General features: G+C 36.0%; 1 protein-coding gene across 1 annotated transcript; it reads left to right on the forward strand.

The window, feature by feature from the left end:
- Nucleotides 1-498: 498 nt before the first annotated feature.
- Nucleotides 499-1,760, forward strand: LOC100449390 (putative BMP-2-inducible kinase-like protein). The gene is given in 2 exon segments (XM_009234994.4): nt 499-1,111; nt 1,114-1,760. Coding segments are annotated over 2 exon segments (1,233 nt in total). The 3' UTR covers nt 1,734-1,760.
- Nucleotides 1,761-14,703: the final 12,943 nt, after the last annotated feature.

Genomic DNA, 14,703 nt, shown 5'->3' on the forward strand with positions numbered 1-14,703 from the left:
GTGGCAGACGCCTGTAATCCCAGCTACTAGGGAGGCTGAGGCAGGCGAATCGCTTGCACCCGAGAAAGAGAGGTTGCAGTGAGCCCAGATTGCACCACTACACTCCAGCCTGGGCAACAGAGCGAGACTCCATCTCAAACAAACAAACAAACAAACAAACAAAGAAAACCTGAATGGACGATCAGGAGACTGAGGGCAGTGGCCTCAATAAAAAGACATAGTTTCCTGGTCCAGTTTCTCGACCTGAACCAACGTTCAGAGCCACTGTAAACTGAAACGGGACTGGGTCCCCAGGAGGAGAGATTTGTAACATCATGGCAAGTATACATGGTAATGATTTTTTCAATCCTTCTCCAAAGGGTCCTACATCCATTTACTTGAGTAATTGTGCACTGAAGAAAGAAGAATACTCAAACAAGTCAAGGACTTTTAGTCACAGTGTCTGTGTTAATATTGATACTCAGATACCCAATTGGCTTCCTGGCTTTCCTATCTAGTATGATTGCCCCTTCTCCTAAGAGCAGTGAAGAGGAAGAGCAAGAGGATGAAGAAGTTCTTCAGGGAGAACAAGGAGATTTTAATGATAATGATACCGAACCAGAAAATCTGGGTCACAGGCCTCTCCTCATGGATTCTGAAGATGAGGAAGAAGAGGAGAAAGGTAGTTCTGATTCTGATTATGAGCAGGCTAAAGCAAAGTACAGTGATATGAGCCCTGTCTACAGAGACAAATCTGGCAGTGGACCAACCCAAGATATTAATACAATACTCCTCACCTCAGCCCAATTATCCTCTGATGTTGGAGTGGAGACTCCTAAACAGGAGTTCGATATATTTGGCGCCGTCCCCTTCTTTGCAGTGTGTGCTCAACAGCCCCAGCAAGAAAAGAATGAAAAGAACCTCCCTCAACACAGGTTTCCTGCTGCGGGACTCCAGCAGGAGGAATTTGATGTATTCACAAAGGCGCCTTTTAGCAAGAAGGTGAATGTACAAGAATGCCATGTGGTGGGGCCTGAGACGCATCCCAAAAGCATAGATATATTTGGCTTCACTCCATTTCAGCCCTTCCTCACATCAACAAGTAAAAGTGAAAGCAACGAGGACCTTTTTGGGTTGTGCCCTTTGAGGAAATAATGGGGAGCTCGCAGCAAAAAGTCGAACAGCACAGCTTACAGAAACTGTCCTCTCGCCAAAGGCGCATAAAGCAGGATATGTCCAAAAGTAATGGGAAGCGGCATCATGGCACGCCAACTAGCAAAAAGAAGACTCTGAAGCCTACCTACCGCCCTCCAGAGAGGGCTCGCAGGCACAAAAAAGTGGGTCGCCGAGTCTCTCAAACCAGCAATGAATTTTTAACCATCTCAGACTCCAAGGAGAACATTGGTGCTGCAGTGACTGATGGGAAAGATAGGGGGAATGTCTTAAAACTCGAGGAGAGCCTGTTGGACCCCTTCGGTGCCAAGCCCTTCCATCCTCCAGACCTGTCATGGCACCCTCAACATCAGGGCCTGAATGACATCCGTGCTGATCACAATACTGTCCTGCCTGAGCAGCCAAGACAAAATTCACTACATGGGTCATTCCATAGTGCAGATGTATTGAAAATGGATGATTTTGGTGCCATGCCCTTTACAGAACTTGTGGTGCAAAGCATTACTCCACAGCAGTCCCAACAGTCCCAACCAGTCGAATTAGACCCATTAGGTGCTGCCCCATTTTCTTCTAAACAGTAGATATTTCTGATGGATTATTGGCATTAACTCTTGTTTCAAAAAAGTACGAATAGTTTTATGAATTTGAAAAAAAATTTAATGGCTGTTTATATCATTCGTTCTTAAAGATCAATCAGAACAGGTGATTTTTTAATAAACCAAATAGAAAAATGAAGTATCTCTACAGGGTAGTAACTTGATGCCTCTTCCAAGCAGGAGAAAAGGGAGCTAAATTGCCAGCTCTAACTAAGGGTTTCTGCTACTGACATCACAACACAGAAATGCAAGTGTGGTACTTCCAGTGAAAGCACATGGCACCCTTCCAGGTGTGTAACCACTCAGGAGGGACAGTAAAACTGTTATTTTTAATATCAGAATGTCATTTTTGTGTGCATATCCCTAAAATTAGGGTTATTTGTACATACACTAGTTACATTTGTGAATTTTTTTTAAGGTCTCTTCTAATTTCCATGCAGTTAAAAACAATCTAGTTCTCTTAAAGCATTAGAAAGTTATTATCTGGAGAGTGCAGAGATTTCACTCCATACACCTTTCTCCACAAAGCAGAATCAGAAGTAACTGACTATTGTGCCTAAAACTGTTTCATTTTAAAAACAAGTGTCATTAATATGGAATATCTAATGATAAGTATATGAAATAATGTGTATGTTAATTAGCTCAATTTAGCTATTCCACAATTTACATATTTCAAAACAATGTTATACATGATAAATATATATAATTTTTGTCAATTAAAACATAAATTTTAAAAATGGACCATCGCATAGAAGCCTAGAAAATATAAAGAGAAATATCTGACATTTGAAAATAAATGATAAGCAGAAAAAATGATATAGAAGAAAAAATTCACTACTTTAGAAACACTTTATATTGTTTATGAATGGCTTCTTGTCCCAAACTTTTATTAACATGGCCCTAATAAAGCAGATTATTGGAAAAAATTGGGAGTGAGGACAAGAGTTATATAAAAATTTTATTTTAGGAAGAAAATACGTAGGAGAAACTGAATTTTCAAGACATTTGCAGTGTGAAATCATGTTGCATTTAATAATGTACTTTAGTAGCAACTTCACCAAATATTCCCCAAGTCATAAGCAACAATTATTTTTATTAGGTTTGGGGGGTAGAGTAGTTTTAATAAAGTGCACAGAACGGTGACACCCACAAAGCCTTATAGGCAGGATTCATGCATCCTGCCGCAAGTACCTCTGCACTAATACATTAGATCCTAAAATGCATATAAGGTGGACTAGCATCTTAACTCTGCTAGTTGATAGTGTCTTCACTGAAAAGAACCCAGCTACCAATTGCCGTTTTTTAACACCACAAATGCTAATTAGAAACTTGAGATTTTATAGAAATTATTTAATGATAGAGATTACATATGTGAATTAATGTGAATATAGTATCCGTGCTTCCTGTGTCTATATTTTAAGTTATAATTAACTGTCCTGCACTATCAGATTAACATTTGGAAGTTTCTAGAACAGTTAATGCTATTTACAGAAAGGAGTGGAAACTCATCAACTGGCACTCTCTTTGATTTTTATATTTTAAATTAACTGTCTTTGAACCCAATTAAAGTATATTTTATGAGTAATTTTGTTAGGCATCTCTTAATTATAGTGCCTCAATGGGATAAGATATTTGCCTATTTTCACAGTTCTGAACTTGGAAAGAAGCAAAGTATATGTAAATAAACCACATATTTGTCTTTTTATTGCTTTTTTCCCTCTTTTATATGCTAAACCAAATACAAATTTGTGGATAGGGAAGCAATATGTGAATCACAATGTAGCAGAGGCAGACCAAGCATTACATTATTACTTAGAGTTGTACTTTTAGAGCTGGACTGCACCAATTACTTGTCCTCATGCCAAAGGCAAATATATTTGCAACTTTTTTTTTTTTCTGATTCTCAGGTTGATTAATACTGCTAATGCAAATGCTCAAGTAGATGTTTAAAAACTTTACAAAATGGATTCACGGAATACTTTCTTTTAAAAGTGAAGACTTGATGATTACACATAGTAAATTCATGAACTACAGTAGGTTTGTATCAAACAGAATAACTTTTTAAATGAAAATCTGTTGAGGTGTGCACAATATGCTTCTTATTTTAGTCCTTGGTCTTTGCTAGATCTCATGAGTTTCATCATTTAGAAAAGGGGTAGGGGATGAACTAACGTGGTCTCCTTCAGACGTAACATGAAATACCTACCGTTTTACTCGCTTCTCAATACACTGAATAATTTTAAATGATTCAGACACTGATGTAGACCCTTTGGCTTATAATGTTGGATAAATTCTGAGGAAACAACTCTGACAGCTTAAAATATTTACATTCTTATGTTATAACACAGCACAGTAACTTTCTTCTTTCAAGATTGTAGCTCAGAGAAAAGATACAGGATTCCATTGGGGGTTCAAAGGGATAGAAATGGAGAGATTCCTTTGTGTTGAAGTAGAGGCATTTTCCTAAAAAGTACGTATTTATACTTTGCATTTTCATTCATCATCCCCCAGAATCATGGTCAAGTTGTAGGTCACTCCACACAGCTGATGCTCAGGTCATTGCATTATGAGAATTATGAGAATAAAGTTCCCAAGGTATGTGAAAGTGCTTAACACAGTACCTGGCATACAGCACTCAATAAAAGTTTGGCTCTGTTATGGGATGCTCCAATTCTGGTTTAAGAATGTAAGAAAGGTTATATATATACCACTAAGCAAATATAAATATATATGTATTTATATAGCAAAGACCATATATATATATGGGTTTTTTTCCCTAATATTATTTGGGTGTCCCCTGTGCTTCTTTAGGATGTAGTTATAACTCTCAATGAGAACACATGGACACAGGGAGGGAACATTACACACTGGGGCTTGTCAGAAGGTGGGGGGCAAGGGGAGGGATAGCATTAGGAGAAATACCTAATGTAGATGACGGGTTGATGGGTGCAGCAAACCACCATGGCACATGTATACCTATGTAACAAACCTGCATGTTCTGCACATGTATCCCAGAACTTAAAGTATAATAAAAAAAGATAAAAACAAACAAACAAAACAAACAAACAAAATGTCTGCTGAGTTTGATAAGGATTGAATCTGCAGATGAGTTTAAGGGGAATTGCCATTTTAACAATACAAAGTCTTTATGGAATGTCATTCTATTTATTTAAGACTTCTTTAATGTTTTAACAATGTTTGTTGTTTTCAGAGTATACGTTTTGCACTTGTTTTGTTACATTTATTCCTAAGGATTTTGTTCTTTTTCATGATATTGCAAATTAAATCATTCTTTTCATTTCATTTTTGTTTTGCTCATTGCTGCTGTAGAGAAATACAATTGATTTTGTATATTGATCTGTTCTCCTGCCACTGTGTTGAAATTGTTAATTATTTCCAATAGTTTGTAGTAGATTCCTTAGGATATTCATGCATACATTTATGTCATCTACAAATACAGATTGTCTTACTTCCTTTCAAATCGGGTTGATTTTTATTTCTTTTTCTTGCCTAATTGCCCTGACTGGAATCTTCAGTACAATGTGGAATAAAAGTGGTGAGGGCAAACATCCGTGTCTTGTTCTGGATCTTAGAGAGAAAGCTTTTATCATTAACTATTATGTTAGCTGTGGGTTTTCCATAGATGCCCTTTGTCAGCTTTGAGGAAGTTTCCTTCTGTTCCTAGTTTGTTGAGTGTTTTTATCATGAAAGAGTGCTAGATTTTGTCAAACAGTTTTTACTTCTATTGAGATGATCATTTGGTTTTTGTTTTCATTCTTTTGACATGGTGTATTACATTAACTGATTTTCAAATGTAAAACAACCTTGCATTCCTAGGATAAATCTTACTAGGTCATGTTGTACAATTCTTTTTATATGTTGTTGAATTCAGTTTGTTAATACTTTGCTGAGGATTTTTGTGTCTATACTCATAAGCAATATCAGTATGTAGTTTTCTTTCCTTGTAATATTGTCTGGTTTTGGTATCTTGATAGTAATGTACTCACAGGATGTGTAGGGAAGTGTGCCCTCCTCTTCTAGTTTTAGAAATTTGGTATATATTATTAAGTTTTGGATAGAATTAACCAGTGAAGTCTACTGTTTCTGACCTTTTCTTTGTATGAAATTGAACGATTGCTTATTTACATCTCCTTACTCTCTATAGGTCCATTCAGATTTTACATTTTTTCTTGAGTTAGTTTCAGTAGTTTGTGTTCTTCTATGAACTTATCCATTTCACATGTGATCTATTTTGTTATCATATAATTGTAGACAGTATTTCCTTACATTTCTCTTGTTTTTGTAATGTTGGTAGTAATGGCAACTCTTTCATTTTTATTTTAGTAAACTGAGTATTCTCCTTTTTTCTTGATTTGTGTAGCTCGTTTCATCAATTTTGTTAATCTTTTAAAAGAGCCAAGTTTTTGATTACCTCATTTTCTGTTGTCTTTCTCTTTTACATAATATTAATTTCTGACCTAATCTTCATGATTCCATTCTTCTGCTTAATTTGTGTTTATTATTATTGAATTACAAATAAAAATTATATATATTTATGGTGTACAACATGATTTCTTAAAGTATATATACATTGTGAAGTGGCTAAATCAAGCTAATTCACATATGCATTACCTTGGATATTTATTTTTGTGGTGAAAACACTTAAAATCTACTCTAAGCAAATTTCAAGTACAAAATATATTATTAATGCATTGTTGTAAGTATAGCCACCATGTTAGACAATATTCCTGAACTTATTCCTCTTGTCTAACTAACTAAAATTTTCTATCCTTTAACCAATATCTCCTCTATCTCCCATTTCCCCAACAGGGCTCCTGTCTACATTCTGCTTCTGTGAATCTATCATTTTTAGATTCCATATATAAGTAAGGTCATGGAGTTTTCATCTTTCGGTGCTTGGCTTATTTCACATAACACGTTATCCTCTGGGTTCATCCATGTTGCCCCAAATGACAGGATATCCTTTTTGAAGACTAAAGAGTATTCCATGTGTATATATACCACAATTTCTTTATCCATTCATTTGTCAATGGGCATTTAGGTTGAATCCATATTTTAGCTGTGGTGAATAATGTAAATAATATGGGAGTGCAGATATCTCTTGAAATACTGATTACATTTTCTTTGGATATTTACCTAGAAGTCGAATTGCTGGATCATATGGTAATTTTTTTGAAGAACCTCTGTATTGTTTTTGATAATAGTGGTACTGATTTACTTTTCCACCAACAGTGTACAATGGTTCCCGTTTCTTTTCATTCTGCCCAGCACTGACTATCTTTCCCCTTTCTGATACTAGCTCACCGTATGGGCGTGATGTGATATGGTGGTTTTTAATTTTCATTTCCCTGATGATTAGTAATGTTGAGCATTTTTTTTCATGTATCTAATGGCCATTTGTATGTCTTCTTTTGAAAATAACAACTTAGGTCTTTTTGTCCATTGTTCAATTGCGTTACTTGTTTTCTTGCTATTGAGTTCTTTGAGTTCCTTATATATTTTGTATATTAACTTTTATCAGATGTGTGGATTACAAATATTTTCTCCCATTTTATGGGTTGTCTCTTCACTTTGATTGTTTCCTTTGCTGTGCATAAGCTTTTTAATTTGTTGTAATAGCATTTGTCCATTTTTGGTTTTGTTACCTGCGCTTTTGGGGTTATAGCCAAGAAATCACTGCCCACGCCAGTGACATGGAACTTTTGCCCTATGTTTTCTTCTCATAGTTTTACAGTTTCAGGTTTTAAATTTAAGTCTTTTATCCATTTTGAGTTGATATTTTGTATATAGTGTGAAATAAGGATCTAATTTTATTCTTCTTTATTCTCCTGTGTATGTATATCCGGTTGTCCCAACGCCATTTATCAAAGAGACTGTCCTTTCCCCATTGTGTGTTTTTGGCACCTTTGTCAAACATCAATTGACTGTAAATGTGTGGATTTATTTCTGGGCTCTCTGTTCTGTTCCATTAGTCTATTTGTCTGTTTTTATGCTAGTATCAAGTTGTTTTGACTACTATAACTTTATAGTAGATTTTAAAATCAGGAAATGTGATGCCTCCAGCTTTATTCTTTTTGCTCAAGATTACTTTGGCTATTCAGCATCTTCTATAGTTCCATACAAATTGTCGGGTTGTTCTATTTCTGTGAAAAATGTCATTGAAGTTTTGATATGGATGGCATAAAATCTGTAGATTGCTTTGATTAATATGGGCATTTTAACAATATTAATTCTTACAGCTTATAGACACAAGATACATTTCTAGTTATTCGCATTTTCTTTAGTTTCTTTCATCAGTGTTTTATACTTTTTACTGTACAGATCTCTCACCTTCATGGTTAAATTTATTCCTCAGAGTTTTAGTTTTATAGCTATTGTAAATGAGATTGTTTTGTTGATTTCTTTTTCAGAAATGTATTGTTAGTGTATAGAAACACTTCAGATTTTATATCTTAATTTTGTATACTGTAAATTTTCAGAAGATGTTTATTAGGTCCAATTGTTCTTCTGTGGAGCCTCTATAGTTTTCTAATAAGATCATGTTACCAGCAAACAGAAATAACTTCACTTGTTCCTTTCTGAAATAGAAGCCTTTTATTTCATCTTCACTAACTGCTCTTGCTAGAAATTCCAGTATTCTATTGAATAGAAGTGAGTGGGCATCTTTGTCTAGTTCCTGATCACAGAGAAAAAGACTTTAGCTTTTTCCCATTGAGTATGATGTCAGCTGTGGGCTGTTATATATAAATGGCTTTTATTTTGTTGACATACATTCCTTCTATACATAATTTGTTGAGGCTTTTTATTATAAAAGTATGTTTTGTCAAGTGCTTCTGCACCTATTAAGACGATCAATTGGCTTTTGTCTTTTATCCTATTAATGTGATGTACCATATTTATTAATCTGCATATGTTGAACCATTCTTTCCTCCCTGGGATAGATACCATTTGGTCACGGTGAATGACCCATTAATGCATTGTTGAATTGACTTTGCTAGCATTTTGCTGAGGATTTTCCATCTATGTTCATCGGGAATATTGGTCTGCAGTTTTCTTTACTTGTAGTGTCTTGTCTGGCTTTGGTATCCGAGTAATGCTGGCCTCAAAATGAGTTTGAATGTATTCCCTTCTCCTCAATTTTGTGGAATATTTTGAGAAGGACTGGCATTAGTTCTTCCTTAAATGTTTCATATAATTCAGCAGTGAGGTCATCAGGTCCTGGGCTTTTCTATGTTGGGAGTTTTGGATTAATCATTCAATATACTTATTTGTTATTGGTCTATACAGATTTTCTGTTTCTTCATGATTCAGTCTCGGTAGGCTGTATGTTTTTAGGAATGCATCCATTTTTCTAGGTTATCAATTTTTTGGGGAATATAATTGCTCATAGTTTCTTATGACTCTTTATATTTCTGTAGTATCAGTTGTAATGTCTTCTCTTTCATTTATGATTTTATTCATTTCAGTCTTCTCTCTTTTTCTTGGTCAAGCTAAAAGTTTGTCAATTTTGCTTATCTTTTCAAACACTAACTCTTAGTTCTGTTTATCCTTTCTGTTGTTTTTCTAGTCTCTATTCATTTTTATTCTTGCTCTGATCTTTATTCCCTTTCTGCCAGCTTTCAGTTTAGGCTGGTCTTTTTTAGAGTTCCTTGAGGTATAATGTTAGTTTGGATTTTTAAGTCTTTTTTCTTTTTTGATGTAGGCATTTATTGCTATAAAGTCCCCTCTTAGAACTGCTTTTGCTGCATCCCATAAATTTGGCGTGTTGTTTCCACTTTCTTTTGTCCCAAGATATTTTTCAATTCCTTTTCATTTCTTCTTGACTCTTTGTTCAGGAGCATGTTGTTTAATTTCTCCATATTTGTGAATTCTCCAATTTTTCTTGTTATTGATTTCTAGATTCATACCGTTATGGTTAATGAGATTCCTGGGGCAGGCCTGGATCCTGATTCTGCTGGACTGTCAGGGGTGGCCTCGCGCTTGGGTCTATGCATGCCAACCTGGTGCTGGAGTGAGACTGGAGGCTAGGTCCACAAGTGTTGGCCTGGAGTCTGGGGCTGAAGAGGCAGACCAGGCAATGGTATGGGGGGAGCGCCTGAAGCCTGGGCCCATGTGGTACTGGGCCAATCTGGAGTCTGGGTTGGGCCTGAAGCTTGAGTCTCCAGGGGCCAGCCTGGACCCTGAGACTGCAGGAGCAGGCTTGGTGCTCGTGCCTGTTGGTGCCACCCTAGCACTGCAGTGAGCCTGAAGCCTGGGGCTTCAGGGGCCAGCCTGGTGCTAGAGTAGGCCTGAAGCCTGGGTCTGCAGATGCTGGCTTGGAGTCTGGAGATGTGGTGGCTAGCCTGGCACTGTGGCGGACTGGTTCCTAGGTTAGTAAAGGCTAGCCTGGAGCTAGGGTCTAGAGGTGTTGGTCTGGTGCACAGGAAGGCCTGGAAACTAGGTCCATGGGTATCTGCCTGGAGTCTGGGGCTATGGGGCCTGGCCTGGCAGGGGGGCAGGCCTAGAAGCTGGGTACTTAAGGTCATGGCTGGGTCCTAGGGCTGTGGGTGCTGGCCTGGTGCCTGAGACTGCCAAGATTATCCTGGAGCTGGGTCCTGGGTGTACTGGCCTGGAGGTTCCATCCACAAGTGCTGGCCTGAAGCCTGGAGGCATGACTCTTGGCTACACTCACCAGGAATTTAGTCAATTCAAGTTGGAATTGGAGGGGACAAGAAATGCTGGCAGCCTGACACTCCAGGTGAGATATAATAAGCCTTGAATGGGAGCTAGACACAGACCTTACACCCTTCATAAAAATGTTCTTAAAATGGACCATAGACCGAAGTGTAAAATGAAAAACTATAAAACTCCTGTAAAATAGCATAGGAGAAAATCTGGTTGACCTAGGGTTTAGCAATGACTTTTTAGATGCAATACCAAAAGTACAACCGATGCAAGAAAGAATAGATAAACTGGACTTCATTAAAATTAAAAATTTCTACCCTGTGACACTGTAAAAAGAATGAGAAGATAAGCCACAGACTGAGATAAAATATTAGCAAAGGACATTCTGATAGAGAACTTTTATCCAAAATGTACAAAGAACTCTTTAAACTCAACAATAAGAAAATAAGCCTGATTTTTTTATGTTTTAAATAAAATTTTATTGTCTATATTAAGATACACAACACAATGTTAAATGAAAGATATATATATAGTAAAACTATAGTGGAACAATGAACATACCCAACATCTCACATAGTTACTGATTATTCCCCCATTGGCAAGAGCAGGTATAATCTACTCATTTAGCAAAAAATCCTGAACACAATATACAATATGTATTAACTATAGTCCTCATGTTGTACATTTGATCTTTGATCTTTTCACTTGTTCATCCTGCATATTTACTACTTTGCATCCTTTGACCTACATCTCATTTCCTCCACCTTATCCTGACCTTAGTAATTACTGTTTTATTCTCTATCTCTATATATTTAACCTTTTTTTTCTTGATTCCACATGTGAGATCGCACAATATTTTTCTTTCTGTGTCTGGCTTATTTCATTTGGCATAATGTCTTCTAGGTCTATCCATGTTTTGGCAAATGACAGGACTGCCTTCTTTTTAGAGGCTAAATAATATTCTAATTATCTATCTATTGATCTCTCTATATCACAGTTTCTTCATCCATTTGCCCATTGATGAACACCTAGGTTGTGTCTGTATCTTGACTACTGTGAATTGTGCTGCAATAAACTTGGGAGTGCAGAGATAATCTCATTTCCTTTGGGGATATACCCAGAAGAGGGATTGCTGGGTCATATGGTAGTTCTATTTTTAATTTACTTAGGAACCTCCATACTGTCTTCCATAATGGCTGCACCAATCTATAATACATTCCCACTAACAGTGTACAAGTGCTCCCTCTTCTCCACACCCTCACCAACATTTGTTAGCTCTTGTCTTTTTGATAATAGCTATCCTAACAGGTATGAGGTGGTATCTCAAAGTAGTTTTGATTTGCATTTTCCTGATGATTGGTGATATTGAGCACCATTTCATATACCTGTTGGTCATTTTCTGTCGCCTTTGAAGAAATTTCTATTCAAGTCCTTTCCCCATATTTTTTAATCAGGTTATATGTTGTCTTGGTATTGAGTTGTATGAGTTCTTCCTAAATCCTGAATATTAAACCCTTGCCTTATATATGGTTTGCAAATATTTTCTCCTTATCTGTACATTGCCTTTTCATTTTGTTGATTGTTTCTGTTCTGTGTAGAAGTTTTTTAGATTGATATAATTTCATTTATTTATTGTTGCTTTTGTAGCCTGAGGTTTTGGTGTGATATCCAAGGAAGCATTGCCAAAGCCAGTGTCAAGGAGCTTTTCTCTTATGTTTTCTAGGAGATCTATGGCTTCAGGTCTTACATTCAGATCTTTTATCCATTTTGGATTGATTTTTGTGTATGGTGTAACATAAGAGTCTAATTTCATTCTTTTGCATGTGGAAATTCCAGCACCTATTTATTGAAGAGACTACCCTTTTCTCATTTTGTCTTTTTGGTGCTCTTGTCAAAAATTCATTAACCATATATGTTTGGATTTATTTCTGGCTATTTCACTGTCTTGTGTATCTCTTATGCCAATACTATATTGTTTTGATTACTCTCGTTTTGTAATATAGATTTAAATCAGGAAGTATGATGCCTCCAGGATTTTTTTTTTTTCTCAGAATTGCTTTGGTTATTTGGGATCTTTTGTGGATCCACAGAAATTGTATGATTTTTTTCTATTTCTGTGAAGAATGCTGATGAGATTTTGATAGGGATTGCATTGAAACTATATATTGCTTTGGGTAGTATAGACACTTTAACAACATTAATTCTTCCAATCTATGAGCATGGAATATCTTTTTATTTATTTGTGTCCTCTTCAATGTATTTCATCAATGTTTTGTGGTTTTCAGTGTGCAGGCTATACTGATGCACTTTCATCTTCTTGGTCAAATTTATTCTTAAGTGTTTTATGTTATCATAAATGGGATTGTTTTCTTGATTTCTCAGCTAGGTTGTTATTTGTGAATAAAATGGCCATGGATTTTTGTATATTAATTTTATATCCTGCAACTTTACTGAATTCATTTATTAGATCTAATAGTTTTTTTTGGTGGAGTCTTTGGAGTTTTCTACACATAGGATCATATCATGTGCAAACAGAGATCATTTTACTTCTTCCTTTCCAATTTAGATATCTTTAATTTCTTTTTCTTGTCTAATTGCTCTTGATAGTACTTCCAGTACTATGTTGAATAGAAGTGGTGGGAGTGGGTAATAACTGATTTTTAAATGTACAAACATCTGAAAAGGACACCTCACCAAAGAAGATATACATATGGAAAATAGGCATATGAAAAGAAGCTCAAGGTGATATGAGTTGTCTTCCAAAAGGTAATGAAAAATGCATATTATGAAAAAATTATGGAGTCCAAATTTTTTATACCAAAATAAGCTCACACTAACTTGTTATAACATGCCTGAACAGGATCTAGTTTGAGGCACTAAAAAGGTAAGACATAAGTTTGAAAAGAGCACCTGTCAGAGCAACATAAATTCTACTAAAATTGAAGCAAAAACAAACATCAAATTTAGTGTGAAGCTTGGGTAGAAGAATGGTAAAATCATCGATGCTTTATGAGAAGTTTATGGGGATGATTCTCCAAAAGAAATCAGCAGTTTGCAAACAGATAACTCATTTTAAGAAGGGATGAGATGATGCTGAAGATGAAGCACATCGTTTGAAAAAAATCTTGAAAAAAATTATGTCCATGCCCTAATTGAAGAAGACCAAGAATTAACAGCACAAACAATAGTCAACACCATAGATATCTAAATTGGCTTATCTTACACTATTCTGACTGAAAAATTAAAGTTGAGCAAACTTTCCACTCAATGGGTACCAAAACTGTTGTGCCCAGATCAGCTGCAGACAAGAGCTGAGCTTTCAATGCAAATTTTAACAAGCAGGATCAAGATCCTGTAGCAATTTCTTGAAGAATTTTAACAGGAGACAAAACATGGCTTTACCAGTATGATCCTAAAGATAAAGCACAATCAAAGCAATGGCTACCAAGAAGTGGAAGTGGTCCAGTAAAAGCAAAAGTGGACTGGTCAAGAACAAAGCTCATGGCAATAGTCTTTTGGAATGTTTAAGGAATTTTTCTAGTTAGTTTTCTGGAGGGCCAAAGAACAATAACATCTGCTTATTATGAAAGTGTTTTGAGAAAGTCAAAGCTTTAGCAGAAAAACACCTGGGAAAGCTTCACTAGAGAGTCCTTCCCCATCACAACGCTTCTACTCATTCCTCTCATCAAACAAGGACAATTTTGTGAGAGCTTTGATGGGAAATCATTAGGCATTCATCCACCTTACAGTCCTGATTTGGCTCCTTCTGACTTCTTTTTGTTTCAAAATCTTAACAAACCTTTAAATTGCACCCATTTTTCTTCAGTTCATAACGTAAAAAAGACTTCATTGACCTGATTAAATTCTCAGAACCCTCAGTTCCTTAGGGATGAACCAAATGGCTGGTATCATTGCTTACAAAGTATCTTGAACTCGATGGAGCTTATGTTAAGAAGTTTATATTTTTTACTTTTACCTTTTAGTTCAATTTTTCCATGAATTTTTGAAGTCCCCTCAGACATCATCAGGGAATTGCAAATTAAAACAACAATAAGATGCCACTATGCACCTGAAAGAATAGCCAAAATTTATAACACTGACCACACCAAATGCTGTAGAGGATGTTTAGCATAAGGAACTCCCATTCACTGTTAGTGGAAATGCAAAATGATACAGCCACTTTGGAAGACAGTTTGCAGTTTCCTACAAAACTAAACATAGAATTGCTATACTATGTAGCAATTATATTCCTAGGTATTTAACCAAATGA

This window comes from Pongo abelii, chromosome X (genome assembly GCF_028885655.2).
Source record: "Pongo abelii isolate AG06213 chromosome X, NHGRI_mPonAbe1-v2.0_pri, whole genome shotgun sequence".
NCBI lineage: Eukaryota > Metazoa > Chordata > Mammalia > Primates > Hominidae > Pongo > Pongo abelii.